The sequence below is a fragment of the Emericellopsis atlantica genome (assembly GCF_019669845.1).
Source record: "Emericellopsis atlantica unplaced genomic scaffold F5Z01scaffold_3, whole genome shotgun sequence".
In the NCBI taxonomy this organism is placed as follows: Eukaryota; Fungi; Ascomycota; class Sordariomycetes; order Hypocreales; family Bionectriaceae; genus Emericellopsis; species Emericellopsis atlantica.
The window spans coordinates 633,712-661,334 of NW_025764705.1; the positions used below are offsets into that span (position 1 = coordinate 633,712).

The 27,623-nt window shown below is 54.6% G+C and overlaps 11 protein-coding genes across 11 annotated transcripts; 5 read left to right on the forward strand and 6 right to left on the reverse strand.

The window, feature by feature from the left end:
• Window positions 1-2,240: 2,240 nt before the first annotated feature.
• F5Z01DRAFT_670698 (class I glutamine amidotransferase-like protein) lies at window positions 2,241-3,111 on the forward strand (the record flags this gene model as incomplete). Its single annotated transcript, XM_046264595.1, has 2 exons — window positions 2,241-2,876; window positions 2,938-3,111. The coding sequence occupies 2 exons, from the start codon at window positions 2,241-2,243 to the stop codon at window positions 3,109-3,111; spliced, it is 810 nt and encodes a 269-aa protein (XP_046121965.1).
• A 345-nt stretch (window positions 3,112-3,456) lies between these two features.
• Window positions 3,457-5,251, reverse strand: F5Z01DRAFT_679336 (TIP49 C-terminus-domain-containing protein; the record flags this gene model as incomplete). The annotated part of the gene is made up of 3 exons (XM_046265513.1): window positions 3,457-4,624; window positions 4,681-4,886; window positions 5,249-5,251. 3 exons carry the CDS (start codon window positions 5,249-5,251, stop codon window positions 3,457-3,459), a joined length of 1,377 nt encoding a protein of 458 aa, XP_046121966.1.
• Window positions 5,252-5,476: 225 nt separating this feature from the next.
• F5Z01DRAFT_315499 (uncharacterized protein) lies at window positions 5,477-7,845 on the forward strand. The gene is made up of 2 exons (XM_046258988.1): window positions 5,477-5,636; window positions 5,684-7,845. Exon 2 carries the CDS (start codon window positions 5,719-5,721, stop codon window positions 7,804-7,806), a length of 2,088 nt encoding a protein of 695 aa, XP_046121967.1. The 5' UTR covers window positions 5,477-5,636; window positions 5,684-5,718; the 3' UTR covers window positions 7,807-7,845.
• On the reverse strand, window positions 7,706-8,514 carry F5Z01DRAFT_315284 (uncharacterized protein). The gene has a single exon (XM_046258987.1). The coding sequence runs from the start codon at window positions 8,389-8,391 to the stop codon at window positions 7,885-7,887; it is 507 nt and encodes a 168-aa protein (XP_046121968.1). The 5' UTR covers window positions 8,392-8,514; the 3' UTR covers window positions 7,706-7,884.
• A 1,033-nt stretch (window positions 8,515-9,547) lies between these two features.
• On the forward strand, window positions 9,548-11,533 carry F5Z01DRAFT_701418 (glyceraldehyde-3-phosphate dehydrogenase). The gene is made up of 3 exons (XM_046266413.1): window positions 9,548-10,131; window positions 10,368-11,052; window positions 11,114-11,533. Exons 1-3 carry the CDS (start codon window positions 10,003-10,005, stop codon window positions 11,314-11,316), a joined length of 1,017 nt encoding a protein of 338 aa, XP_046121969.1. The 5' UTR covers window positions 9,548-10,002; the 3' UTR covers window positions 11,317-11,533.
• Window positions 11,534-11,663: 130 nt separating this feature from the next.
• On the reverse strand, window positions 11,664-14,271 carry F5Z01DRAFT_692972 (uncharacterized protein; the record flags this gene model as incomplete). The annotated part of the gene is made up of 2 exons (XM_046266199.1): window positions 11,664-13,705; window positions 13,760-14,271. The coding sequence occupies 2 exons, from the start codon at window positions 14,269-14,271 to the stop codon at window positions 11,944-11,946; spliced, it is 2,274 nt and encodes a 757-aa protein (XP_046121970.1). The 3' UTR covers window positions 11,664-11,943.
• A 1,607-nt stretch (window positions 14,272-15,878) lies between these two features.
• On the forward strand, window positions 15,879-18,360 carry F5Z01DRAFT_670703 (arginyl-tRNA synthetase; the record flags this gene model as incomplete). Its single annotated transcript, XM_046264596.1, has 11 exons — window positions 15,879-16,169; window positions 16,230-16,356; window positions 16,407-16,468; window positions 16,521-16,647; window positions 16,699-16,937; window positions 16,985-17,054; window positions 17,103-17,144; window positions 17,193-17,346; window positions 17,400-17,457; window positions 17,512-17,690; window positions 17,742-18,360. The coding sequence occupies 11 exons, from the start codon at window positions 15,879-15,881 to the stop codon at window positions 18,358-18,360; spliced, it is 1,968 nt and encodes a 655-aa protein (XP_046121971.1).
• Window positions 18,361-18,732: 372 nt separating this feature from the next.
• F5Z01DRAFT_633054 (PLC-like phosphodiesterase) lies at window positions 18,733-19,659 on the reverse strand (the record flags this gene model as incomplete). The annotated part of the gene is made up of 2 exons (XM_046261909.1): window positions 18,733-19,091; window positions 19,146-19,659. The coding sequence occupies 2 exons, from the start codon at window positions 19,657-19,659 to the stop codon at window positions 18,733-18,735; spliced, it is 873 nt and encodes a 290-aa protein (XP_046121972.1).
• A 405-nt stretch (window positions 19,660-20,064) lies between these two features.
• Window positions 20,065-20,898, reverse strand: F5Z01DRAFT_644978 (uncharacterized protein). Its single transcript, XM_046262809.1, has 2 exons — window positions 20,461-20,898; window positions 20,065-20,356 (listed from the first exon to the last, which is right to left on the reverse strand). The coding sequence occupies exons 1-2, from the start codon at window positions 20,788-20,790 to the stop codon at window positions 20,243-20,245; spliced, it is 444 nt and encodes a 147-aa protein (XP_046121973.1). The 5' UTR covers window positions 20,791-20,898; the 3' UTR covers window positions 20,065-20,242.
• Window positions 20,899-23,414: 2,516 nt separating this feature from the next.
• F5Z01DRAFT_615688 (ankyrin repeat-containing domain protein) lies at window positions 23,415-23,885 on the forward strand (the record flags this gene model as incomplete). The annotated part of the gene is made up of 1 exon (XM_046260874.1): window positions 23,415-23,885. A coding segment is annotated over one exon (471 nt), but the record flags the coding sequence as incomplete, so codon positions are not given.
• Window positions 23,886-25,473: 1,588 nt separating this feature from the next.
• F5Z01DRAFT_692977 (cytochrome P450) lies at window positions 25,474-27,622 on the reverse strand (the record flags this gene model as incomplete). The annotated part of the gene is made up of 5 exons (XM_046266200.1): window positions 26,521-27,622; window positions 26,420-26,459; window positions 26,272-26,344; window positions 25,650-26,207; window positions 25,474-25,593 (listed from the first exon to the last, which is right to left on the reverse strand). Exons 1-5 carry the CDS (start codon window positions 27,212-27,214, stop codon window positions 25,474-25,476), a joined length of 1,485 nt encoding a protein of 494 aa, XP_046121975.1. The 5' UTR covers window positions 27,215-27,622.
• Between the last annotated feature and the right edge of the window lies 1 nt (window position 27,623).

Here is a 27,623-nt window from a genome sequence, read left to right on the forward strand (position 1 = left end):
GCCCTTGTTGACAGAAGATGATTCCAACCTGCTCAACTCTTTCTTTAGCGCTATGACGAGTGATCAGTATGGGATGCCATCTTTTGGGGAAGGGCTGCAAGGACTCCAATATGGTAGTGGGTGGATGGATGAGCTTCCACCGACCTTTGTGGGCACCACTACGTCGTTCCAGGGACAACACAACCCGCCGTCCGTCGAGCCTTCTTCACTCGGCTTTGAGGGATCGAACACGGCTGGAGCACAGATGATGCCGCCGCCACCGCCGGCCCCTTCTAATCCGTATGGGCAGCACGTGCATATGAATCAGCAACAGGAACATCATTACCAGCTCCACCAACAGCAGCAGCAGTTTCAACACACACAAGTTCCACAACAGTTTCAGCACTATACACAAGCAAACAATCACCAGCAGCAACCGAACCAATCGTACCACCACTCGCAAGATGTGCTGAGTGCCGCAGCGACTCTGATATCCAACAATGCCGGTAAGCCGCCTGCTCGGTCCATGAATGGCTTTGCGCATGGCGGTGGCACGCAACGACCCCCAGCCCCGCCTGTGGGCCACATACGGCATCAGCAGCTGGAGGACTTTAAGGAACAGGGTAGGAGAGACTACGCGCACGAGCAGGTACCAAGAGGGTTTGTGGATTGGATGAGCCCGCAACAGAATCACCAGGGTTCAAGACCCGCGGTGCCGACAGAAATGCGATGGGGCTCAGATACCAATTTCGGTGGCTCACAAGGCTATACCATCGGCGACCAGAAGGAGATGGAGTCTATGGAAAGGCAGCAACAGAAGCTGTTGAGCGCTCTGGAGGTCAGCAAGAGCGCTGCTAGCACACGTCCCAGCAGCCCCTCGCATGCACAGATGCAGAGTGGCTCGCAGCGGAAGCAACAGGCTGGTGTAAGTCACCCGTCAACATCAGCCGCAGACGCCCAGGCGCCACCAAGCAAGAGACGCAAGAGCAGGGTGAATTCCAGTGGGAGGAGCCCCGCGGACGATGGGGTTCCAGGGAGCGCTAGCTCAAAATCGAAAAAGAGGACGGGGGTCGAGCAAAAGGCGACACGCTCCTCGACTCCTACCAGCAAGGTCGCACCGGGAGGTCGCAAACGGAAAGGCGCCCCAGGGGCTGATGCAAAGCCCAGTCGGGAGACTCTGACCGAAGCGGAGAAGAAGGAGAACCACATCAAGAGCGAGCAAAGGCGGCGAGGTCAGATAAAGGAAGGCTTCGAAGATCTAAACAAGCTGGTGCCGGGGCTTCATGGCGGTGGCTTCAGCAAAAGCATTCAGCTGTCGCATGCCGCCGAGTGGCTGCTCACAGTCAGGCAAGAGAATGAGGCGCTCGTCAGGCACTTGGCGTCGCTCGGCAAGTAGCGCATGTGGGTATTAATGAACTTGCTGATCAGGGTGGTCGGCTGTGGGAAGGATCATGAGGTCTGTGAAGGATGAGAATGCTACCCGTGTAGGCAGGCGTCTTCGGAGTTGGGCGTCGATTTTATATATACCCCTTTTGCGACTGCATCATGCAGCGATCGGATGGGCTGGGGCTGGGCTGGGTGGATGGGGATCGGGTCTGGCGAACAGGGATTCAACAGCATCACCGTAATCAGATATTTGATGGATTTATATATATCAACCAGCTCGGTCAGTGGTGGTGGTAGTACTGGTAGCGAGCCGCACACCGCTCGCTCTGTGTCTTAAATTGCGGCAACTCTATTTATTTTTACCCTTGTTGCAAGTTTCCAACATATCACGGGAGAATGAATGTTCAATGAAGCCGGTCAGTTATGTTGTAGATGGCCAGTTCAGGCATAAGTGAACCGTCCATCTGCGCGAGTTTGCGCGCGTTACGAGCTGTCGCATTCCGGCGAATCAAGAAGCATCGATCATGGACACATCTACCACGCCCTGGCTGCGCGTGCCTACATACAATCCATGGCCAAAGGAGTGTTCCGGGCGTTGAGTCTCCGTGGACCATCCTGGCTTACTCCGCTGAAACTCCAAGGGACAATTGGATGTGCGCGCTCATCACTGTAGCGTTGTACGTGATGGACAATGTCTGATGATGATCACTTAGGAATGTTTGAGCTGACTGCCTCTTGCAGCCTGTATGTTCTCTTCTGTGAACTCGCATTTCAAGTCCGCCTGACAGGTCTCTTTTCCCCGTTGCCTGCCTCTCATCGTGTTCTAAGGGAAACGACTGACTGAAGAAATGCAGAAAGACCAGCCAGTGATCAATATGAAGTTCTCTCGCTCAGCCCTGGGCGCTGTCGTTGCGTCCCTCCTTGTGAAGGGCGCCTTTGCGACAGGCCTGCACGCCGACCGTGACGAGTCTGACTGCGCGCCCCCCGATACCATCCCTGACTTGACCGGTGCGGACTTTCGCAACGTTGGCGTGGTCATGTTCAACGGTTTCGACATGGTCGACGTCTACGGCACGCTCGACCCGTTCTACATGCTCGCCCTCATCGAGCAGCGCTTAACGCTGTACCTCATCGCCGAAACCCTTGACAACGTCACGCCTCGCGGCAGCATGAACCCGTACAACTCGAGCTTCTACCCCGAGTTTGTCGTCACCAACACATTCGAGGACGACCTCGACATTGACCTGCTCATCGTGCCCGGTGGCAGCGGCGTGCGAGCCCCGGACACCAGCGCCGCAGAGGCCTACCTCCAGAAGATGTTCCCCAAGGTCAAGGTCTTCATGACCATCTGCACCGGTAGCGGGCTCGCCGCCAAGTCGGGCGTGCTCGACGGCCACATGGCGACCACCAACAAGAAGGCCTGGGCGCAGATGACGGGATGGGGCCCGGATGTGAGGTGGGTTTCGCCCGCTCGCTACGTCGTCGACGGCAAGGTCTGGGCTTCCTCTGGCGTGAGTTGCCCTGTGTGCCTTCCATTGTCGTCCGCGCGAAACTGATGATGTTCTTCTGCAGGTTACCTCGGGCATAGACCTTAGTTTTGCCTTTATCGAGACATACTTTGGCCGCGAGAGGGCAGAGTACATCTGGTCTATGCAGGAACATGAGCCTCGCGAGTGGGACGATGACCCCTTCCACACGTACTTTGGTCTCGAGAATACGGAGACCCAGCCTTGCCCGTGGAGGTGAGTATGTTCGACGTGCACTCATCGGGCGTGTCCAATGGTCTGGTAGCAGTCAGCCGTTGCCGAAGTAATTACGGGATACGTTCTCGAGCCAGATAGCGCCGAATGCACATCCTTTTGCCTCTTGAGCAACCGAGCTTGGCCCTGGTACTTGCCAGCGTGGTCTCGTATCATCACGAGTGCACTCGATTCGTGGTGGCGCCGCTGTCTGCTGGGTATTAATGTAATTCCTACTGAACACCGAGGCTACCTATGTGTACCAATCATAGAGTAGTCTTCTATCGCAACACAAAAAATAAAACACATGGTACAACATGAAATCCAAGGCCCGTGCTTTTTCCCGTTATCTTTAGGTCATGACCGTGTCCACATTCGCGCTTGAACCGGCAGCCGCTCCGTTGTTGCCCAGGAGGTGCTGCTCGAACGAAGCAACAAACTTGGCACTCCGCGCGGGATCGTAGAACAGGGTGAAACTCCGTTGCACGTCCTCGACGCTGACCTGCTTGGCTCTGCGTTTCGCTGCAATCAATTGCGACGTTGTGATCAGGTTGGCAGCATAGCGGAGACCTGTCTCTGAACCGACCTTGGTCAACAAGGCGAGTGCATCTGGCGACAGGTCGACCTCCTCTTCTTGCGCGCGGACACTCAAGATCTGCTTGAGATCCTCCGGGCTGTAGGGGTGGGTCTTGATGATGACCACACGGTCGAGGAAGTCGAATGGCAGGCCGTGCGGGCTGCGGTAATCGGTGCCGCGGACCTTGGCGTTTGCGCGGTTGCTGGCCATGATTACGATGGGCGCCAGCTCATCCTCGAGAGCGCTGTTGAGGAAGGCGAAGGATTCAATGTCCAGCATGTGGACTTCGTCAATGAACAGGACGCCGGGAACGATCTCGGCCTTGCCCTCCTCCTTCCACTCGCCGACCTTGATGTTGATCTGGTCGCGGATTTCGCTGCGAATCTCGCCCGTGTCGCCCGAGAACAATGCCAGGAAACCTTGCGTCCGCGAGTTGATCACGTCAATCTCGTGGAGTGTGACGGTGTGGACTGTCTCCTTGCGCTTCTGCAGCTCGCCATCGGGGCACTGGAGGAACTTGGTGTCGACACCCATTGCGTCGTAGTCGCGCGAGCGTGCGTAGGATCGGCCGAGCTTGGTGATCTTGCCAGACGACTTGTCGATGGAAATGATATCGCCAGCCATGATGCGCTCCTTGGTCATTGCATCAATCATCTTGTTGCCCATGTCGTATACCGCCTCCATATCCGTAGTTTTGATGGTGAGCTTGCCCTGCTTCGCGCTCCCCGTCACACTGCGATCAATCTGAATCTCGACGACCTCGCCCTCCATGATCTCGCTTTCTTCCTTGATCCGGACACCGATGGATTTGCGAAAGGCTTGCTTGAGCGCCTCGGTCTTTGACATTTCGAGAGAGTAGATTTCGGAGGCGGCGAGGGATGTGAAAGGGACGTCTGGGCCGAGAGATTGCGCCATTCCCATGGCGAGGGCTGTCTTTCCGGTGCTGTCACATTGTCAGAGTTTGGTCTCGGATTGGGTGCGTAGAGTATTTCGTCTTGCCTTGGGGGCCCAGCAATGAGCACAGCGCGACCAGCCACATTGCCTTCCTTAATCATCTGCAGCATGACGGCGGCAGACTTGCGCGCCTTTTCCTGTCCAACCAGGCCTTGCGACGCAGCTTTCGGCTCCAACGTCGTCGCGTCAACGCCCAATCCTCGGATGTGCGAGTGCGCCGCAATCATGTTGAGACCGCGAAGGTCCTTGGACTCGGAGGTGGTGATCACAGGCTGTATATCCATCAGTTTCTTCCTTGCCACCAGTGTCATATTTCCAGTCCACTCACGGCAGCCATCTTGAATCAAGGAATCGTCAATGCGTGATGTGTCGTCTACCTCTTGAGCAGCAAGCAGGCGCGTTGCTGAAAGCCGTCTTCGGTGAGAGAATCTGCTTAGTCAGGAGCTGGTTAGTAATCAAGACCGGCAGTGACGCGCGTGGGTCTGAGAAAAAAAGCTACTAAACGCGGTCCAGTCGCGTGACGGAAATCAACTTTGTTTGCCTCGCAGATGGCGACGTTGCGCGGCAGGTGAAGAATTTGGTGGCTTCTAATGACAGTCGCTTCCCTTCAAACCATGCAATGAAAAACAACTTACTCGTGACTTGAATCCATGCAGCAAACCTGGCTGCGTAGCTAATCTGGGCACTTCCTGGCGATTATCAACCCAAGTTCATGTTGTTTCGTCTGGAAACTGCAATCACGCACGCACCCACGCACGTGACGGGCGGCGACAAGTGAAGAAGAACCCCTGAGCCAAAAGAACGGACAACCCAAGCAAACAAACATTTTCACAAACACGCTCACAGACGAGAGACTGAACACACAACGCGGCCCCTAAAAGCTGCTTCCAACGTGGCGTTCGGTTCGGTGAGACATGCACACTCCAATCGACTCATCTGTCTCGCACCAAACGGGAAAGCCCTGCTTCACATCTCAAGTGAGTACTATTACGTTACCTAAGGTAGTAATGATATCGAGCCCTGCGCCGAGCCGACTGACGCGATGCAGCTATCTGAACACTTCTCGCCAGGCAGGAGGTAATAATGAGCAGCTATAGTCATAGAGACTACGCGTACTGCGACAGGCGCGATCACGAGGATTCTAGCAGGTCTCAGCGGCGCGATTATGACAGCTATCACCCCTCAGAGCATCGACGTGAACGCAGTCGGGAACGACAGAGGCCTCCCCTACTTAGACGGCGGGCTTCCTCATCATATTCTCCGAATGCACGAAGTCCAGCCTTGCCCACCACAAACGTAGCAAGTCCTGCACCTATGTCCACATCAGGATCAGATACGGGCAACAACAAAGCTTCTGAATCGTCGGACTTAGCAAGCAGAATCGTGCGCAACCTACGTTCTGCCGAAATCGACAAGGCAAAGCAACGCCTTAGCAAATGCAAACTACAGCATAGCCGTGCTACAGCAGAGCAATACCCTGATCATCCGTCTATCGTAAAACAGGCCAAGTTGGCTTACGCGGATGCTAAAGAGCACCTTAAAAAGACACAAGATGATACTAAGGATCTCGAGGCTTGTTTCGCAGAGATTCTAAAAGCCACAGGTATCAAGGCTACAGATACTATAGAGCAGCAGCCGAAAACCACGACAGATGCCGCCGAAAGGTCCAAGCTCGACGAGCGGCTTGGAGCCATCGCCCGCGAACAAGAGGCGAAGATTAAGAAACTAGAGAGTGACCTCCAAACAAGATTCGACCAGTCTATCACGGACTCGGCGAAACGTATTCAAGAAGACTTCGACAAATCCCTTAACTCAAGGACAGAAGAGATACAAAGTCATTACACAGCAAAGCTCGAGGCAAAGCTCGAGGAGCACGATAAAAGAATACGCGAGCACTATGACACATCCCTGAAGTCAAGGACAGAAGAGATGCGAAGTCAGTACACAGCAATGCTCGAGGAGAACGACAAAAGGATACGCGAACACTACGACGAAAAGCTCAAGACGTATGTGTCCGATATCACTACTCTACGGGAGCAATTCAACAAGTGGCAAGAGGCTATGGACCTCGACAAAATCACGGACAAGCAAGCGTCTATTATGAAATCGCACGATACGCTCGCAGCGAAAGTGCAAGACGCTGCTAGCGAGCAGACACTACTTCAGGGTCACGTTCGAAAGCTAGACGAGCGACTCAGTCTTCCTCCTAAACCAGGCACGGCTGACCGCGCAGTTTCAGAGCTCAAGACCGAACTCCAAAATTTAGAAGACAGGCTCAGCGCCCGAACTGGCGAGATAGAAACGGATGTTGGCAGTCTCAAAAGCAAAGTCGACGTCTTGGAACAGTCCTCGGCTCCGCAGGAGACGGCACTCACCGTCGCAGCTCAACCCAACAGCCAAGGTCTAGACCCTGATCTAGACAAGATACAATACGCAGTTGATCAGATCAAGATGGACCTACACAACTTGAAGAAAAATGTCGTGGATATTTTCCGCTCCCAAAGCCTTATACCCGACCACCTAAAGGACTGGGCATGGATGGCGACTCCAACAAGGCAACAAACCCCGGTACCCCAAGTGCAAGCTACCTCGGAAGCGGACGGATCATTGGCCACTGTAGCGCATGTTGAGACGACTCGCAGGCATCTTGAGGAGCTATACAAGGACAGGGAGTCCTTTGTTGACTCTGTCGTGGCATGCATTGGGCCTCGCGTCAGCGCTGAAATAGCTGAGATTCGGCAAGAGCTAATCAGCAAGGGTGAGTCAATCACCTCCTGCCAGGGCGATATCAACGCCTGCAGAGAACTTGTCCAGATACATTCGGCGCGACTTAACGACGTGATGACCAAGTGCGCCAACGACCGCGACATGCACCGCTCGCTACACGATAAGTTGTCGAAATACTGCAAGGACGTCCACGAGGATCTCGACATGCGATGCCGCAACCTCGATCATTGGCAGCAGAACTTTGAGACGACGGACCTGGTCAACCAGATGACCGAATACATCAAAGCCCTTATGCCGGGCGAGATAAGCCAGATGCGCCACAAGGTCGCGGCGATCGAAACGGAGCTTCGTCGAATACAGGATCACGCGGCCAAGAGACGCAAGGTCTCAGTCCCCAACGGCGGAATACAAGCTGTTCCAATGGCGCCTGTCCATCCTTCCTAGGGGGAGGGACTGCTGATGCATCCACTGCCTGAAAAGCCAGACATAGCAGCGAGATGACGGTCAAGGTCATGAACATGGTCAGGCATATGGAAGGGAGTCGCAGTGACGGTGTAAGTTAGATAGATGGCGGCGCTCATACGTTGCCGCGTTGTTCTGGGTCGAGGTGTGACTTGAAGAGCATGTCTTGTTGATGACTTTCCTTGGAGGAGGTTGTGTCGACAACGAGAAGGGATCCCGTTTACTCATATTGTTCATAATTAATCCACCAACATACCACGCCTTCATGTGCAAAGGGGTGCTATGCGGACTGCGGTTATGTTTCGGGTCGAACACGTAATCAGAATTCAGCTTCGGTCTGAAATCCCACACATATGGAGCAACAAGAGTCAGTCCATTGCCATTGACTCCCGTGCCGGGAATGTCTTGGGTGCCGGGCAGAGCCGTGGAAGGCCGCGACGACGAGTTGGTTGAAGCCGTTGACGAGAGCACGATGATGATGTCTTTGTTTGAATAAACCTGTATGCTGGTAGTATTGTATATCCCTCTTATTAGTAGTAAGACACTCGTTCCCAGACCCCATACCATGAGCTACACTTGGCAGATGCGAAGCCTATCCCCGGCAGTTGTGTGTGTTCCGAGGCCATCGGGGCGTTGCGGAGGACTGGGGTCACGCTTAGGCGAAAACAGGCCCGGTCGAAGCCGTGAAGCCTCGACATCTGCACGACGGACAGGCATGGACGACGTAGCCGGGCGATTACCGTGCCTACGTGGGGAAAACTACCCGATCTGGCATATATCGGGAATTGTCCAAGTCAGTGAGAGTGAAGCCATCACCAACTGTCAACATGGCATTCACAGATGGTTGATGTTTGGCCACGATGAGGGATTTTGGCTCTAGAGAGCTGCGAGGCCGTACACGGAGTGCTTTGCTCTGTCTGTTTGCCTGCCTTGCCGCATTGGGACAGTCCGACTGGCGACCTTTCTCTGAGTAATAGAGATTGGGAATCAATGACTGATAGCGAGCAGCGCTTACGGCGATTGAGCTCCTGCTCCTGGTCGCGAAGGGCGTACCATCCAGCCTCGTGGCATGGGCCTTGCAGTAAAATCCCGCGCGGGCCGATATGGGAAAGCTTTTTCTCCTGTAATCTCATCAAATGACAAAAACCACTGTCTTGTCGCGCGTAGCGCAGTGAGGGGCAAGATCTAGAGCAATCAGAGGTAGAGAGGGCATTTTGTTACCTCATTGAACTGACTTGGTGACAGCTGGCAGTATTTTCATGTAAAGTGAGTGTCTTATCCTCAACCATCCAACAGCCATGTTAAATTCATTACTTGGTACAGGTAGCATGGAGCATCGTGAGGCTTGGACTGGAGCTTGTTGAGCGCTGCGGTGCCACCGTATGAGGGGCGGGGATCAGGGACGGTGGGCTGGACCCCACCCGCGATGCAGCCTGGCAGAGCGCAGGACTTGTTGGTGCGTCCCGTCGACGAAGGCGGCGGAACTAATTAGACGTGAGTGACAACCGCTGTAGGGGCTCGGCTGCGTTTGAGGATGGTTGTTGGATGGGCGGATGGAATGAGTTGGGGGTGGTCCGTTTGCCTCCAGTCGCTGGCTGGCGGGATGTGCCCTTTGGGAGCTCCGTCTGCCATTCGTCATAGCAATGCCATAAGAACGCACCCGGTCCTTCCAGCACTTATTACTTTCCTCTCCCTTCTCTCCTCTCTTTCTTTTTTCCTTCTCCTCCTCTTCATCCTCCATCTTCAATAAACCACTCCCATCCTCCCCAACAACAATCTACATCACTCTGTAAGTCATTGAGTCTTCTCCCCTCCCGACTTGCCGTTGCCTCGAAGCTGCCGCTGCTGCTACTGGTGCTGTGTTGCTGCCAGGCAGCTCCAGCGAGCTGGGAGAGCTGCCCCTCCCCCTCCTCGCGGCTCAAGCGCGCATCACGACTGTTTCCGAGCATGGCTGTCCTCGCCGCGGCTTCTCGAGGCCAGGATAGCAGACCAGTAATGGAGAGAGCTTCTTGTCAAGCTTCTCCGTGCTGTGCCACTCCAGTCCAGCTCCTGTTCTCGCTCGGAGGAGGCCTGGTTGCTGCGGCTGCTGGACAGCTAGCTCCCTCAACGCGCGCCAATCGCCCCCACCATGCAGAAAAAAAGACACAGAAAGGCTGACCAGAGACCCTGCAGATCACAATGGCTCCCGTCAAGGTTGGCATCAACGGTTTCGGCCGCATCGGTCGCATCGTCTTCCGCAACGCCGTCGAGCACCAGGACATCGAGGTCGTCGCTGTCAACGACCCCTTCATTGAGACTCACTACGCTGTAAGTCGATCGGTCCGACTGTGCTGGGCAGCAGCACCAACACCACCTCGCCCCCCTTGCCCCTCCATCAGCTCTTGGGTTGCCCCTCCATGATATCATGCCTCAGAAAACCCGCCGACACCGGGGTAGGCCTCTGATCAATTGGCATTACGACACCCACCAAGACGTCAATCACGTCAACCGCCTCTCATGCCGCATTTTGCATCTGAGTTGAAAGCTGACACTCCTTTTCACAGGCGTACATGCTCAAGTATGACTCGTCTCACGGCATCTTCAAGGGCGACATCGCTCAGGATGGCAACGACCTGAGCGTCAACGGCAAGAAGGTCAAGTTCTACACCGAGCGTGACCCTGCGGCCATCCCCTGGAAGGACACTGGCGCCGAGTACATCATCGAGTCCACCGGTGTCTTCACCACCACCGACAAGGCCGCTGCTCACTTGAAGGGCGGTGCCAAGAAGGTCATCATCTCCGCCCCTTCGGCTGATGCCCCCATGTACGTGATGGGTGTCAACGAGAAGACCTACGACGGCAAGGCCGATGTCATCTCCAACGCCTCTTGCACCACCAACTGCTTGGCCCCTCTCGCCAAGGTCATCCACGACAAGTTTGGCATCGTCGAGGGTCTCATGACCACCGTCCACTCCTACACCGCCACCCAGAAGACCGTCGACGGTCCCTCCTCCAAGGACTGGCGTGGTGGCCGCGGTGCTGCTCAGAACATCATCCCCAGCAGCACTGGTGCCGCCAAGGCTGTCGGCAAGGTCATCCCCGATCTCAACGGCAAGCTCACCGGCATGTCCATGCGTGTGCCCACCGCCAACGTCTCCGTTGTCGACTTGACTGTCCGCCTCGAGAAGGGCGCCAGCTACGACCAGATCAAGGCCGCCCTCAAGGAGGCTTCCGAGGGTCACCTCAAGGGTAAGCGACAGCTCTCTGCCATCCAAGACTGTTGACCATATGACTAACCCATCTCTCGCAGGCATCCTCGCCTACACCGAGGACGATGTTGTCTCCAGCGACATGAACGGCAACACTGCCTCCTCCATCGTCGACGCCAAGGCCGGTATCTCCCTCAACGACAACTTTGTCAAGCTCGTCTCCTGGTACGACAACGAGTGGGGCTACTCCCGCCGTGTGCTCGACCTTGTCTCCCACGTTGCCAAGGTCGACGCTGGCAAATAAATGCTAGCTTGTCCTTACCTCTACGCAAGACTATGAACGGCATGACGATGACTGTCGTTTCTAATGACCTACCAAATTAGTAAAATTGACACTGGGAAAATTGATGCGACATCTGTAGCGAAACTTTGGGTGGACAGATGGGACTCAAAATGAACATACATATTTCCTCGAGATAAAATTTCCCATCAATCGTGCACCAGTCACAGAGCGAGCCAGGAGCCATCGTTGATTGCGTTTCATTCATGCCAGAGTTTTGTTGACGAAGGATGTCGCAGGAAGGCATTTCCTACCTTACTGATAAGGGCGAGTCCACGCTCGTCAACCTCCCTAAACTACTAAAACTCCGGTGCCAATGCCAAGCTGGTGATCGTCCCTTTTCCTAATGAGCCACCACCTCCAGAGCCGCCGATCAAGCCAAAAAGTGCAAAACACAACGCCACATGGTATTTCCTCCCTGGGGACTACGAACAAAAAGATGGGGTATATTGCGAACAAGACGATCGCTTAACAAGTCTGAGAAAAGAAAAGCATGGTACAACACCAGGCAAGCAAAAGGTTCATCCACCGCAAAATGACCATGCATGCCCTACTCTTTGGTGATTCAGCCTAGCCTGTTTTGAGGCGTCGTCAAGTGGTGTTGGCCTTGGCCGTCGTGGAGCCCGTCAAGCTGAGCTCCGCCGTCCAGTCCACATTCTCTTCAGCGCACCACGCACGCAGGACTCGGAGCGTCGCCTCTACGGCATCGTCCACCTGAGGCCACATGTGCGACTCGCGGATGCGGAGCGAAGGATTCTCAATCGACGCGACGACATCGCGGTAGTTGGCGCGGATCTTGAACTGGCTCCGCGTGTGCTGAAAGAGCCTGGCCATGTCGACGCTCTTCTCGTCGCGCGTTGTGTAAGACTCGGTCAGTTTTTCCGTGGCCACGGCTTGCAAGAGCAGGGAGATTGCGTAGACCGGTCCTAGTGAGCGTCTCGAGCTGCCGCGGCGGATGTGGTGCTGGATCACCTCGATGAGCGGCAGGCAGGATTGCCACCCTGTCCCGTCGCACGGCTTGTGGTTCAACGCAGCCAGCTGATCCTGCACCTGAAAGCTCAGCATGAAGGCGCATATGCTCTCGAGCATGAGGGCAAATGCGCGCTTGTGCATGCGCTCCTGCTTCGAAACGCTGCCATTGACGGTGCTGGAGTCGTTGCCCGGACGGAGCATCGGGTCGGCCTTGTGCTTGATGGTCCGCCCGATTTTCTGGTATTCAACCTCCTTGGCTTTCAAGGCCTGTGTTTTTGACTTGTTCACGTCGGAGGAGCGCTCCGCGCCGTCCGGCAACGATGGAGTCGCAACCAAGTCGGCTGGTGTAGGGGCTAGCGAATTGCTGGAGCTCACCCGAGACATTGTGGTGGATTTCTTAGAAGGCGTCGAGGGCTCGGGGTGCTTGAAAGACATGTCCGAAGTTCGCGGTCGTTTCGCTGCTGGACTTGGTGGCTCAGGATCCAGGCTGCTGGCCGGGTACTTCTCAGACGGTCGTACCGGCTTCGCAACACCTTTTCGCGCAACACTGCTCTGCAAAACCTTGGCAAATCGGTCCCTCAGTTTCGATGGTACCTTCAAGCGCACTATCAGGCTCTTCCGTGCGCGTCCGCTCTTGTCTGTGCAAGTCTCGGCCGGCGCCTTGGACTGAATCGCGCCGTCTCTATCCTTCGCCTTCGTTTCGGTTGATATCGCGTCCGTTTTGCCTTTAGAGACCTGCTGCCTGCGCTCTAATGCCTCCTCGACCGCCGCCGGAAGTGTTGGCGATAGCAGTGATGGGATACGAGGGGGGGGTTTGAGTCGCTTAGCTGCAGGTCGTGGCTCCGGCTTTGGAGGTCTCTCTGTCCTGGAGTCAGGACCATCATCGCGGCGTCTCTTCTCAGGCTTGCTCTGCTCCGGCTCCACGCCCACTCGCAGGGGTGACAGGAGAGGTGGCACAATCTTGGGCTTCGCTTCTCCCAGGCCCGACGAGGTTCCTGCGCCGTTGTGTCCCTTTTCTGCAGAGGAGCTTTTGACACCATTGATGGATGTAGTTCGGGGCCGGGCCGCGGGCGATTCTGGTCGGTTCGCGCCTGGTAACGCATTGACCATTGCGCTGCGCCCAATACCCAGCAATGATGAGCTCCTCTCCCTTTGGGCTTGATCGCGCGACGGTGCCGACTCGACTGGCTTCCGCCGTATCGGATCTTCGCTCGACACTGGGGTTCTTGTGTCGGTCGGCTGTCTAATGTCTTCGCGGCTGCTCTCGTTGGTGGTCGGTTTCGGTCGCTTGGGCGGGCGCGCCTCATCTAGATCTGCAGGTCTTTTTCTATCGTGTAGTATACTCTTGGGATGTAATGGCGGGGGCGGTTTAGGCGGCAGGCTACAGTAAGGATCTAATTAGCATTGCGACAGGGAATGCTATTTGCCGACTTACCTCATGTCTACCTCGATTTTCTCTGGCAAGCCCTTGGGCTTAGCCTTGCCCAGGCCCTCAACCGAGGAAACATGCGGGACTGGCTTCATAGTCTCTGGTCTCCGGACGCTATCCGACGGCTTCGCGTCCATACGCGGCCCAGGAAGCCGATCTGGTTTGGGGGTCGAATGCGGCGATGAATTGGCGCTCGCCTTCTTGTTCTGGTAGTCACTCAAGGACAGCGTCTTCTTGGAGCCGCCGGGGCGCGCCAACGTGCTGATTTCTTTGACGACGGGTTTTGGTGGTTCTTCCCTGAACTCGTGGTAGCTGCGCGGCATGAGAATGCCTCGATCACCATGGCTGACCAAGGTCATGTACTGACAGTGCCGTATCCGTTGTTCTTCGAACCCGTGCGCTCTGCTGTCTTCAGGGAAATAGGGTGCCCTGTAGTCGAGGGATGTTGACAACTGATGAGGTCTGTCTGGTAAGGTCTGGCGGGAGAGCTGCCTAATTGTCGCGGCCGCGGCCTCCATGCTGGTGTCTGATGGTGGGCATGCCGCAAGAAGACGGGCAGTGCTAACTACTGGAGAATAGTCGGGTTTTCGTTTGGCGCAAGGTCGCGATTTTGGCTGGCTTGTTTTTCGCGTCTGTCGAGGTCGAGGTGCTTGTCTCGGTGCGAGCGCGACTGTGGGTACAAGGTCTGCTTGAGGAAGCCCTGTTCGATAAAGATTTTTTGAGGTGAGTCCTGACTGAGAGACAGTGTCGAATGGCAGAAGTGTAACGAGAATGGCGCGTGCGAAACGATCGGGTGTCGTTTGGCGGGTGATGCGACAATGGAAGAGACAATGAAGCGGCGCGACGAATATAGACAAGACCCAGTCAGTCGGATCCCAATCAGCTCAGCCTCCGAGCAGGGTGGGCTGCGGTTGCAACAAAACCGCGACTGGACCGAACTGAATGCTTGAATTGCTAATACTTGATTCCGCCGCAGTCGGGAAGGGGATAGTCGAGTCGGATAGGTATTCGTGATCCGTGGTTGAGCGAACAGTGGAGATGATATGATGGTGGAGTTGACTGGAGGTGATCAGGACGAGGTTACCTTACCTGACCTCACTGACCGTCAGGTGCGGGCATCGCCGGGGCGCTGCCACTGGCAAGGCAAAGCTGTGGCTGATGACAATCGACAGCCTGAGAGGCTAGTCTAGGAAGGGTAATGTGTGGATCTACATACGGCGCTTGCGCAAACGCTGTGGGATCACCGGTTTGCAATACCCTGTACTCTTCTTAAGAACCGCGTCCCTGAAATGTGTCGGTGACTAGAAAGCTTTATCCATGACAATTTTGGGGTGAAAATATGAGTCTCAATTGAGTCATTTTGGGCTCGGGCTCTAATGGCTATGATGGGGAGAAATGTCGTTCATATGCACGACATAATGTGTGAATACTTGAGGTGAAAGTATGCGCATTTGCGAACACGACATCGCGCGCCACACAATTGCAGCGTTCGTAATGCAGCACAGCATGAGACTTATTCAAACCGGGCAATTCTTTCTATAGAAGACAGCTGAGTTTGAACAGCGACCCGTTGTATGCCGTGAGTGCACTGTATCTGTAGGTTAGGCGACATTGTTCCCTGCACGTGATCGTTCTGTGATTGAAACATGAGGACCGGACCAGACGTTGGGCTCATCTCCAAGTCTTGCTATGACAGCGTCAGATGGTGCAGGTGAGTGAGTCACTACACGAGGCTCTGCCCAATCGACAACGCCGACGCCGCTCTGTTCCCCATGGACTATAATTCAACGACACTTCAATGAGCTCTCACGTAGCTCCATTCTTGCTCGCAGCGTCTTCTTCTTCTTCTGCCCCTGTTGCAGCCTCTTTCCGCTACCCGTTTACCAACCTCGGCCCACTCTTTCTGCGCACCGCGTCGCGTCTGGCGCTGGTCCGGAACTGGCAATTGCATCCCTGCAAAAAATCCGCCGTCCAGGGTCTCCGTCACTTTGGCTCTACCAATTCTGCCCCTCCAAATTCATCGACTGCCCCTCCATTCACCACCAACGTCAAAGTCGAAGTCACAAACCGCATTCTCAAAGCACCAACCTCTCGGCTGATTCATACCACCCCGGGTGCCTTCGCCATGGCCGAGACAGGGGCCATTGACACGCTCGCGAGCCAGGTCGGCAGCATTTCTCTGTCAGACGCTGCTGCCACCTATCCCAACGCTCATCCTCACACCAACCCTCTCGATCTCTGGAGGATTCACATTGCTGACACTCTCTCTAAGATCTCGGGAGTCGAAAAGTCGATCATCTTCCCGGTGATTGCGTGGACGCAGTCTCTGGACAAGGGTGACTTCATCATCGCTGTGCCTGCTCTGCGCATCAAGGGAGCAAAGCCAGATGCCCTGGCGGTCGAGTGGGCTGAGAAGGTCCGTTGAAGTGTTGCTTCTCTAGTACGCAAGATAGAAAGCTGACAGAATGAATCCCAGTGGCCTGAGGATGACCCCCTCGTCAAGAAGCCCGAGCCTAGCAAGACCTTCCTCTCTTTCTTCATCAAGGGCGCCCCGGCGACGCAAGCTGTTTTGAAAGTAATTCGCGAACAGGGAGCTGACTACGGTATGGAGCTCTGCGCGCGGTTCAGACACCGGATCTAATCAGTCGCGTAGGCAAGGCTGCTTTTGATGGCCTGAGAGATCCCCAAGATCCTTCCAAGGGTCGCAAGAAGATAGTTCGTGCATTGACCCAGTGGTGCACAGGATACCATGCTAACACCACACCAGATTGTCGAGTTCTCTTCTCCCAACGTGGCGAAGCCGTTCCACGCTGGGCACTTGCGTTCCACCATCATCGGTGGCTTCCTGAGCAACCTGTATGAGGCAGCCGGGTGGGATGTGACGCGGATCAACTGTGAGATTCCCACTGGGGGGTCGACTATTTTCAGCAGCTAACGGCCAACAGATCTCGGTGATTGGGGCAAACAGTACGGGCTTCTAGCTTTGGCATACGAGAAGTACGGAGATGACGCAGAGTTGAAGCGCGACCCCATCGATCATCTGTTCAAGCTGTACGTCCAAATCAACAAGGAAATGACAGCAGAGAAGGAGAAGATTGAGGCAGAGAAGAAGGAGGGCAAGGACGTTGCCGAACTTGAGGCCACAAGTCTCGATGAGCAGGCACGTAGATACTTCAAGATGATGGTAAGAAACCCCCCGTATCATTCCGAGAAAGTTACTGATTCTTCAAGGTGGATGGCGACGAAGCCGCGCTCGCCCAGTGGAGGCACTTCCGCGATCTGTCCATCGACAAGTACAAACGTCAGCACAGTCTCCATTCCTTTGACGGCATCCGCTGACTTTGCGTAGAAACGTATGCTCGCCTCAACATTCGTTTTGATGAGTACAGTGGTAAGTGTCGAGTATGCAGTGACGCGACGCTGTAATTGACATCTTCAGGCGAAAGTCAGGTCACAGAAGAGGCCATGGCCAAGACTGGTGGTGAGATGACGGAGCGTGGCATTAGTGAGAACGACAGCGGCTCGGTTCTCGTTGACTTCACAAAGCACGTCAACGGCAAAGAGGGTAAACAGCTCGGCAAGGCTGTTCTTCGGTAAGCTTCTCATCATACGACCCGAGCCCACGGGCGCACTGACATTTGTCCAGGAAGAGGGACGGCACCGCTTTGTACCTGACCCGTGATGTCAGTGAGCTGAAGGGTCGCGTAAGTCCATCCTGTCCGCGGTGCGAACGAGCGCCCCGTTAACCTCTCTTGCAGCATGAAAAGTACAACTTTGACAGGATGTTGTACGTTGTCGCGTCTCAGCAAGAGCTCCACCTCAAGCAACTGTTTAAGATCACGGAGCTCCTCGGTTACGAAGATATCAGGAAAAAATGCCAGCACATCTCTTTCGGCATGGTTCTCGGCATGAGCACACGAAAGGGCACTGTCAAGTTGTGAGTACACGGCACTTTGTGCTGGCACGAGGCGTGACTGACTTGTCCTAGCCTGAACGACATCCTCCGTGATGTTGGCGATCACATGCACGAAGTCATGAAGCGCAACGAGGACAAGTACGCGCAAGTGGAAGAGCCAGAGAAGGTGGCCGATATTCTTGGTATCAGCAGTGTGATGGTGCAAGATATGACCGGAAAGAGGCAAGTTCCAAGCATTCACCTTCACGCAGCCATACTAATGCCATGCTCCAGGATCAACAACTACAACTTCAACATGGAAGCGATGACCTCCTTCGAGGGTGACACCGGCCCTTACCTCCAGTACGCCCACGCTCGCCTGTGCTCCATCCGCCGCAGGGCGGACCTTACCGACGCCGAGATCGCGTCGGCTGATCTCAGCCTCCTGACCGAGGAGCATGCTCTCAACGTCGTTCGCTATCTGTCCCAGTGGCCCGATGTCTTCCAGAACACACTAAAGACCCTCGAACCCACTACTGTCCTCACGTACCTGTTCCGCATGACACACGTCATTAGCAGCAGTTATGACCATCTTCAGGTTGTTGGCAGTGAGCCCGAGCTGAAGAAGGCCCGTATGGCTCTCTACGACGCGGCTAGGATTGTCTTGCACAATGCCATGTCGCTTCTGGGCCTGTCGCCGGTTGAGCGGTAAGTTCTGGAAAGAAAGTCGTCGACATTCAGCAGCGCTAACAGACACTCGCAGTATGTAAATATGGCAGTCAACACATTTCGTTGAAAGTAGCATAGAGCCTACTGGGAATCTCAGAGGCTACGTCGAGCAAGATATAATCTCAGCTAGGGCGTCGTATATCTCGACTAAAAAAAAAGAAAGTCACAAATTGCAGCCTCCTGTTGAAAATGACGTGCCCAAACTCCTTCATCGATGGCAACAGCGAGACATGTTCATATCTGTGAGAGCTTTCCTTGGTATCGTGGTCTCGTATATTATGCAGATTTCGTTCCGCAAATCAGTATGGCTAGAGCTCGTTGAGCTCACGCTGTGCCTGGATGACATTTCCCTCCGTCACAAAGTCGAGCTAGATCGGTCAGCCTTATTTATCTCCCACATCATTTCTAAAGGATTTACCATGACCACGTTCGGATTCCTGCCATGATCCGCCACGCAAATCTCCGTCTGCTGGCGGATGTTCCCCACAGAGTTGGTATCGGCTGCGTGAAGTGGCGCCGGGACCTTGATGCCCGCAATGTCAATGTTCAGATTGTGATTCGCGAAAATCATGCGCTCGTCTACGGGTGTGTCGGCACTGGGGCGGTCGACGTCGCAGTTGAAAAAGTTGTCTTTGGTCGGGCTGAATGGGGTCTCGACGTAGTGGTCGTACTGGGGGATGATGTAGGGCACCTTGGCGAGGTCGGCGTTGTAGTCTTCTCTTGGTCAGCAGAGGCTTCATCAGTCTTCTCAGAGAGAGTGCGAGTTACCCATGAACACAACGAAGCGCTTCCCAAGATCGATCAGCTCCCCCAACGTAGGCCAGTTCCTGGGCCCAAGGTCGCTGCCTGGCTCGAAAACCATGTCTCTGGCACCCGCGGCCTCGAAAGCAGGCTGAAACTCCTCAATCAAGATATTATCATCCCCGTTGCCGATCAGCAGCGTCACTACTTCTCGCGGGTGACTGTCCAGCCAGTTCTTGATGGACACCACAATCTCCGAGAAGGGCCCGACGTCGAGCAGCGCGCAGTCTGTGTGACATTGCCGGATCTCGCCGTCTTCAATGTGGACTTGCGTCGTGAAGTAGCGAATGCCCATGTCCATGCCTGACTCGGGGTATTCGAACTGATTGTGCGAGGGAGAATAGCCAACAAAGGCGGCATTGTGAGAGGCGGCAAAGGTAATGTCGCTGTACTTGCGGGAGCAGAGCTCGGTAAAGCCGTTGCAGGCATCTTGGGCAAAGGTTGACGCTGCCAAAGACAGTAGAAGGGCTGGAAAGATCATGGTGAGCTTTTTCCGAAGACGTTGCTTCTGGTCGGTATGCCACGTTGAGAAAGGAAGGGTGCAGGCTGGGCTATATACCCCGGTGAAGGAGCCCGTGCCAATGCGGCGCCTTCGAGTTTTGTGTTGCAACTCCATCGGCAGTTGAGGTCCTTGGGCCAGCACTTGTTGCTTGACCTTGTCGGGCACGAGGGACGTGTTGCCTGGGGAGGCTGGAGCCACAATTCGAAAGCACCCACAGGGTCATTGTCCTCGTCGTAGGGGTACGAAATTGTCGGTGCGACGGTAGCCGCGATGTCTGCACGGTCAGCTGCCGTGTCCATTTGCGTACGGGACGTGAACGTGTAAGGTATGTGCAGGTGCACATGTGTAAAACAGGCCCTAGATGAGGTACTCAGTACACCCAACAGCGTGCTGCATATCTGGCTCACTCTGCAATCATCAGGTTACCTTGCTGGGCGCAATGTCTTTCGCACCCTCTCAATCCAAAACCTCGACTGATGTGATAAAGATAAAGAAGGTATGTCTAACTACGTGGAGGAGGCTTCGTTAATATCCTCCGCATCCTATTAATCTAGCCTATTGTCTATTTCTTCGCATTACTAAAGCAGCAGTACGTCCAGCTTGAGCACATCCCCCTCGACTGGAGCCACAGCAGGTTGTCGATGTCTGGTCCTCGCCGTCTGGTTGGTATATGTCTCTGATCTCATTAGTACAAGACATTTACAGGCAGCATGGCTGGCCAGATCTGACAATCTATCGCAAGGAGGCTGAACATGCAGACGACTGACTAACAATACTTGCCGTATGAATTTTTTTCAAGTCGTCCCCTTCTATCAGCGCCGAGAAGGATGTGACACCATTTTCTTTTGTTTGCCCAGAGAGACTTGTCGTGGGCCCGTCCGCGGGGGTCCGTCGGGAAGCCAATGTTGTTGTTGTTGCGAACCCCTTTCCTGCCACTACGGCACGCCGATTACAATGTGAAGCTTCTAATGTTGGTCGCTTTCGTTCTTGTCGACCTCCGATACAGAAAGATGAGATGTATAGGAAAAGCATATTGGCATATAGATAGGGGTGCTTGCAATAGATAGGCTGAATCAGCCTTAAAATCAGCCTCAAAATCAGCCCCAACATCAGCCCCAAAATCAGCCTGCACCAGACATCAGCCCTTGAGACGCTCGTGTTCGAACATGGGAGCCTGCTGCCTGGCCACAGATGATGAGGGGTAATGGAACGAAGCAGGATCACGTGTCAAGGCCGACATGAGCTTCAACTTGAACCTGCGTCTCGAGCTCATGATCGTACTTCTTCATCCGCTCACGGCGAGACCTCGCATGCATGTCGCCATCGTCGCACAATGGAGCCGATCGGACTCGGCATTGGCATCATTGGTCTCGCGGGCTTGTTCACAACATGCCTGGACGCCCTTGACAGGGCCAAAGCATATCGGAGCTTCGCGGCTGATGCTGACGTTTTTGATGTCCAGTTCAGCGCCCAAAGATTGCGCTTGGAGCAATGGGGCCACGATGTTGGGTTTGACGGCAAGAATGTCGCCACCGAACATCACCCACGCCTTGACCAGCAGCAAACGAGGGACTCTGTCGCGGACCTCTTCAGGTTGGTCAACAACATGTTTGACCCTAACAGTGGCCTGGCGCCGGGATCAATTGGTAGGAGAAGTGCCCCGCTTAGGGGCTGCAATATTAGTGAGCGTTGCGCTTCGAAGACATCCCGGCTGGGCTGGGCTCTGGGAGGCAAAGGGGCGGCAACCGACCAGTTGAAGCTTCTAGGGGACTTGATTAACCTCTTGTACGGTCTTGTGCCACCTACACAACAAGAGGGAGGGACTTCGGCACCGCCTTCTCCACCATCCCCAGAGTGGCTTGACGAGCTTCGCCAGGTCATTGCTGACCAACAAGGTGATGATATTGTGTAACGCGCACAGACAATGTAAGGTCATACTAACATGCACATCAGCGGAAAAGCGACGCCAAATCATGGCCTGGGTCCTTGGCCAAAATTACCAGAATCGATGGGACGATGGCTTCTGGAACGACAGGATCAGCGGCACCTGCGAATGGATCCTTAGCCGGCAAGCGTTTCGACAATGGGCTGCGGCCGAAAGGACCGATTCTATCTCACAGATCCTCTGGGTTCATGGAAGCCCAGGCTTCGGGAAGACATTCCTGTGTTCACGCATCGTCCAATATCTATCGGAAGAATCTGGGGAGCCTGTCGCCGCATACTTCATGTCATCTGACTACTCAAACCGAGATGATCCCTACACTATCATTCGCTCGTGGATATCACAGCTTTGTTCACACACAAATGTCTTTGATCTTGTCAGTCACCGTTGGCAGGCAACAAGCGACCAGAAAGCCAACCGCTTGACGATTATCGACATCCTGGGCGATATCTTACGGGACCTGCCCAAATGCTTCCTTGTCGTTGATGGTCTTGACGAGTGCTCGGCCTCCGAAGACGGCATCTGTTCCATACCGAGGTTCCTGACCGACGTCAGCACCATTCTGGGGCCATCAAACCGGATGCTCATCGTGAGTCGTGAGTTGTCTGCGATCCGCGAGGCACTTCGCTTTACAGACACTGCCGTGTCCATGAGCGAGTATCGCATATCACCAGAAGACGTCGAAATAGACATTGCAAGGTTCTCTCGGCACATTGTGGACAGAAAGCTGGCGAAGAAATCCGAGGACTTCAGAGCCGACCTTGCCACAAACATGGCCTCGAAATGCCAAGGCCAATTTCAGTGGCTCAAAGTACAAGAGCCGTCTCTAAAGGCGTGGAAGAGCTCAAAACAGCTGCACACCATTCTTGAAAATACGCCGAAAAAGCTAGAAGAAGTTTACGAGAGAGATTGGAAGAAAGTCCTGGAAAGTGATCGCAACGATCGCGCAATCAACCTACTTCGCTGGGCTGCCTTTGCTGCCCGTCCTCTGACGGTGAGCGAAATTGCTGAAGCAGTCTGTATCAATGAGGACTGCGAGGATCTTCGAACAGAAGACATGCCAGAAGAATATATTGAAGAGTATCTTAATGATGAGATCGTCGCGCTTTGTGGTCCTCTTATCGAAGTACGAAACCAGCAAAACGGCCAAGCCGTGGCAGACTGGACAATACACCTGTCCCACTTCACTGTCAAACAGTTTCTCCTGAGCAGACTGCCGGTACCAGATATTGGGATTGAAGAGGCCTTCCGATTCTCCAACGAACAGTTGCAAAATACTTTCCTCGCGAGACATTGTCTTCTCTACATACAGTACCCTCAAATATGGCAGCAAGAAGACGACCAAGCTGCGCAAATACCTGCTCACCTTGCGTTCCGAGTATATTCTTCACTGCTGTGGCCTCTCCACCTTAGTCAAGGAGTTGATCTTAGCCGAGACTCGGGGACAGATGCTCATGTTCTGTCGTTCATGGACGAGGCGCATCCTGCATTCAGACCATGGGCACAATGGCTTGACGGCTGTCTCAATGACGAAATGAATCGTTTTGCTGAGAGAGAAACAGTTCCTCCGATACCCGCGTACTATGCATTGGCAATTGACCTCGATGATGTCGCCATCCGTCTCATTCGCAAGTCCGGTCTTGGAGAGAGAGAACGAGAGCGCATTCGGCACCCTCTGATCGAGTGCTGTTGTGGCGGCGGCAAACCTAAGGCTTTGAGAGCAATCCTCGATAGCGGTGCTGATGTCAACGTACAAGATGCGCGGGGAAGATCTGGCCTATGCTGTGCATCTATGCTAGGCCACACAGAGATTGTCAAAACCTTGCTGGACCGAAAAGCTCATGTCGATGTGGCAGGTCGTGATGGTTGGCGGCCGATTCACCATGCCTCCTTCGGAGGCTCCCTGGATGTGGCCAAATATCTGGTTCAGTCTGGTACCAACTTGGACATTGCCAACAACAAAGGATACACCCCCTTACACTACGCCGCCAAGGAGGGCCACCTGGACTTTGCAAAGTACCTGGTGGAGAATGGCGCCAACTTGAACGCAGTCGGTGGTGGCGACGGACGGTCTCCCTTGCACTTTGTCGTGTGCGCGGGTAGCCTGGATTTGGTTGAATATCTGATAAGCAAGGACGCTGACCTTGGTGCAACAACTCGCCATGGAGTGACACCACTGCACATGGCTGCCCACTTCGGTCACTTCGAGATTGTCCGATCCATGGTGGAAACAGGCAGCAATCTCGAGGCCGTTGACTTGAATGACCGAACACCGTTGTGGTGGGCTGCTCGCCGTGGGCACTCGGACGTGGTCAAGTACTTGGTGATCAAAGGTTCTCAGTTGGGAGCGCCTGGAAGGCCTGCTCTACATGCCGCTGCTTCTGGTGGTCATCCGGACATGTTGGACCTCTTAATGGAACTGGGCGCCAGTTTGAAATCTGTGACCACCTCTGGCACTGACCTGAACATTGTCGATATGCATGGCCGTACACCGTTGCACGCCGCTGCTCGTGCCGGTAAGACGAATGCTCTGGAGCACTTGATGGACTTGGGTGCTTCACTGGAAACATTCGATGTCCACGGCGCGACGCCCTTTGGTTCCGCCATTGGTCATGGTCAACTCAAAATTGTACGACACATGACAGCGGCGAACCCCAGCCTGATAACCGCCTGTGCTTCTGGAGAGCCTCCCTTGAACTACGCCATCCGCAAAAACCAGCTGGAGATTCTGAAGCATTTGACGCAAAGTCGGATTTACATGGAGGCCACTGATAGCAGGGGCCGTACACCTTTGCATGTTGCCGCTAGCCTTGATCGGCTCGCCATGGTCAGACACTTGGTTAAGAAGGGTGCCAACCTTGAAGCCGAGGATGACGCTGGGAGAACCCCCTTACAAAAAGCCGCGGCCCGTGGTTGCTCAGATGTCTTGAAATATTTGGTAGAAAAATGTGCGAATGTCGAGGCCGAGACCGTCTTAGGCACCCCTTTGTTTCTCGCCGCTACTACTGGAGACTTGGACGTTGTCGATCCTTTGGTGGAGAAGGGTGCGAGCCTATTCCATACCAAGAGGCAGGATGCCTGGGCACCCGTGCATGCGACGATAGGCGAAGGTCACACACAGGTGCTGGATTTTGCTGTTGCCATGGGATCTCACGATCAGGTGATGCAGCATCGCGGATCGACTGAGGTCTTTGAGTTGTGAGAAGGGACACACGGAGATGACTAGGTATCTTTGAGATAGGTATGCTCCGACTAGGCGACGTGGTTGACTTCTACGGCAAGTCTCTCATCTTCCACGCGGCTCGTTGCGGCCGGGCCGAGCTGGTCCAGTTTCTCCTGGGTGACAAGACAGTCGACCCGTCTCTTGAGGATTGGTGTCGCTCCACGACTCTATTCGCTGCTGTGGCAAACGGCCACGTCAGTGTGGCTCGCCTCCTCATAGAGCACGGCATGTCCGTGGAGAACCACAACCGGCTCGGCCGGCCCCTGACCTACTGGGCTAGGAAGGCTGGTTCGGCTGAGATGGTAGATGTCCTTAAAAGCCACGGATGCCCCGCTGCCGATGGCGGCGCCGAAGAAGATGGCGTTGACGTGACCAAGGTCGACTTCCAACCGGGCTATAGGTGGTGCCATGGCTGCACGCTCACGATTGCTGGCTCGTATCACTGTTGCAGAGAGTGTGTTGTGTTTCACTTATGCGGACTCTGCTTCTTGGCCGATCTAACTAGGGTGTCCGATAGAAGGCCATGGGAGGGACGGCATGTGCTTGAAAGAACTTGATTGACGGATATACGTCCCCAAGAGACGGGGATGATCCTAATAAGGAAGTGTATATCTCATACTAAACTACTCTACTCCAGTCTCGCCTCCATGACTCGCATATAAAAGTCATTGATCATGAAGGTCGAATAGCTTGCCTTTGTCCAAGGTTTCTCAGGATCAGCGAGTTGGAAATCAAAATTTCGCAGAAGCTACAAACGGTTAGCAGTGAGTTGCGCGTTCCTATCTGTAATGAGCCACAGCCTACCTGGACGAAGATTTTATTCAACTCCATCTGAGCAAGCGTCTTGCCTAGACAGCTGAAGCGACCATGACCAAAGCACAGGTCGACGGTCTTGCGCATGCGCGCCACGGCGTCAGGGTCGCCAAGCGCGAGGAAACGTTCGGGGCGGAAGACATCCACGTCGTCGCCGAAGACGTCGGGATTCCGAAGCATGGCCCCAAAGTTCTGATAGACGTCGGTGCCGGCGGGGAGAAACGTGTCGCAGACGGTATCGCCGCCCGCTGGCACCCGCTTGGGGAAGCCGAGGGTGAGTGGAGGCATCATGCGAGTTCCCTCCCAGAGCAAGGCTTGCATGTACGGAAGCTTTGTAGCTTCGGCGTTTGTGACGGGACTCGAGACGTGCCCGTCACGGACCGCCGTCGCGATCTCCTGCTTTGCCTTCATGTAGATGGTGGGCGACGTCACGAGGAGGAGCAGGATGCCTCGAACAATCGTGATGGACGTCTCGGTCCCAGCGGCCATTTGCGCGGCCAGATCAAGCTGGCATTCCTCAGACGATAGGCCCTGCTTGATCCAACTGCCCTAATCATGTTGTCAGTCTAGATCCGGTTGTAGAAGGGTAGCAACTTTGTGTGCATATACGAACCAGGATGTCGTCTGCTTGGCCTTTGCTCTCTTCCTTTTCTCGGAACCGTTCTGACGCGACTGCCTCTATGAATCTAGTTGGAAGACTAATCAGTTTTCTTTCGGCAAGGAAGAATGCAGGGCCTGGAAAGAAAGTGATTAGAACTCACCCTAGTGATTTACCGAAGCCATCATTGTCCGTTCTCTTGGCTGCAATATTCAGAATCAGCGATCTGACAGAAGTGGTAGCATAGCTCAAAAGTGCACGTACGGCCGAAAAGCTTCAGAAAGAAGGGCGAGCTAAAGATGATCCTCGTAACGGGAGACAAGGAGACGGTATGCAAGAAGGCCAACGATGCGTCTCCCTCTTTGAGATAGTTGAAGTGGTCCGTCTCGTCAGCCAGGTCACCCCATGCCTTGCCGAAGCCGCACGTGGAAATCAAGTCGACCTGGAAGAACTGCAAAAGGCGGCCACCAATGTTCATCGTCGCCTCGCCACGGACGACGCGGGCGCGTAGATGCTGCACGAGATCGGCGAGGCCCGCGTCGATCTTGTTCTCCAGGTCGAGCAAGCCCTTGCCTGCGTAGCCGACGGCTAACTTGGCCCTTCGCCGGTCATGCTTGGCCGTGTCGCATTCGGAGAAGACAGAGTCGCCGCGGGGGTCGAAGCGGAGGGCCGAGTACCAAGGGCCACGCGTGTACGTCGAGCGGGCTGCATTCATGTGCCACAACGCCTCGGCCTCGTAGATACAAACGGCATCGGGTCCCAGGCGCATCACACGCCCGTGCCTCTTCTGTTCCGTCCGCAGCGTTGCGGAGATCCGCCCAGATGTCTTTCCGTTCAGTTGGGGGCTTGGGGCACTGGGGACGCTATGAGAATGTCGGTAGGAGTTTGAGAAGACCGAGTTATGATTTAGAAGCAAGTAAGTCCCTGGGCATGGGACGCATGTTTTAAGCGATGGCATCCAATGGCACGGTCAAGGAGGACAACTTAGCCGCTCCTTGCCCTCAAGCTCCTTGCGCACAAAGCGAGCTATCTCGCAGGGGATAATTCCATCCATGTACGAAAATGATCCGTGAGGGTGTCAGGAATCAGCAGTCAGCACCTCGTCCTCGAGCCTCCTGCATGTGATTAGGCATCCATCTGTACTACCGTAGAGGTAAGCCGCATATCAGCGAGTCCAACATGTACGCATTGAGTCCAAGTACGGATAGCTTCAATGGCACTTTGGCCTGGCTCGATTACGACCTGAAGAAGAAGAGCGTCGTCATCTACGACTCAGGAAACAAGCCGTGGTCCACCACCAATATTGAGACCGCCGCCCCTGTCATCGTCAAGGTGCTGCACAAGCCTGACGAGACCAAGAATAGGGC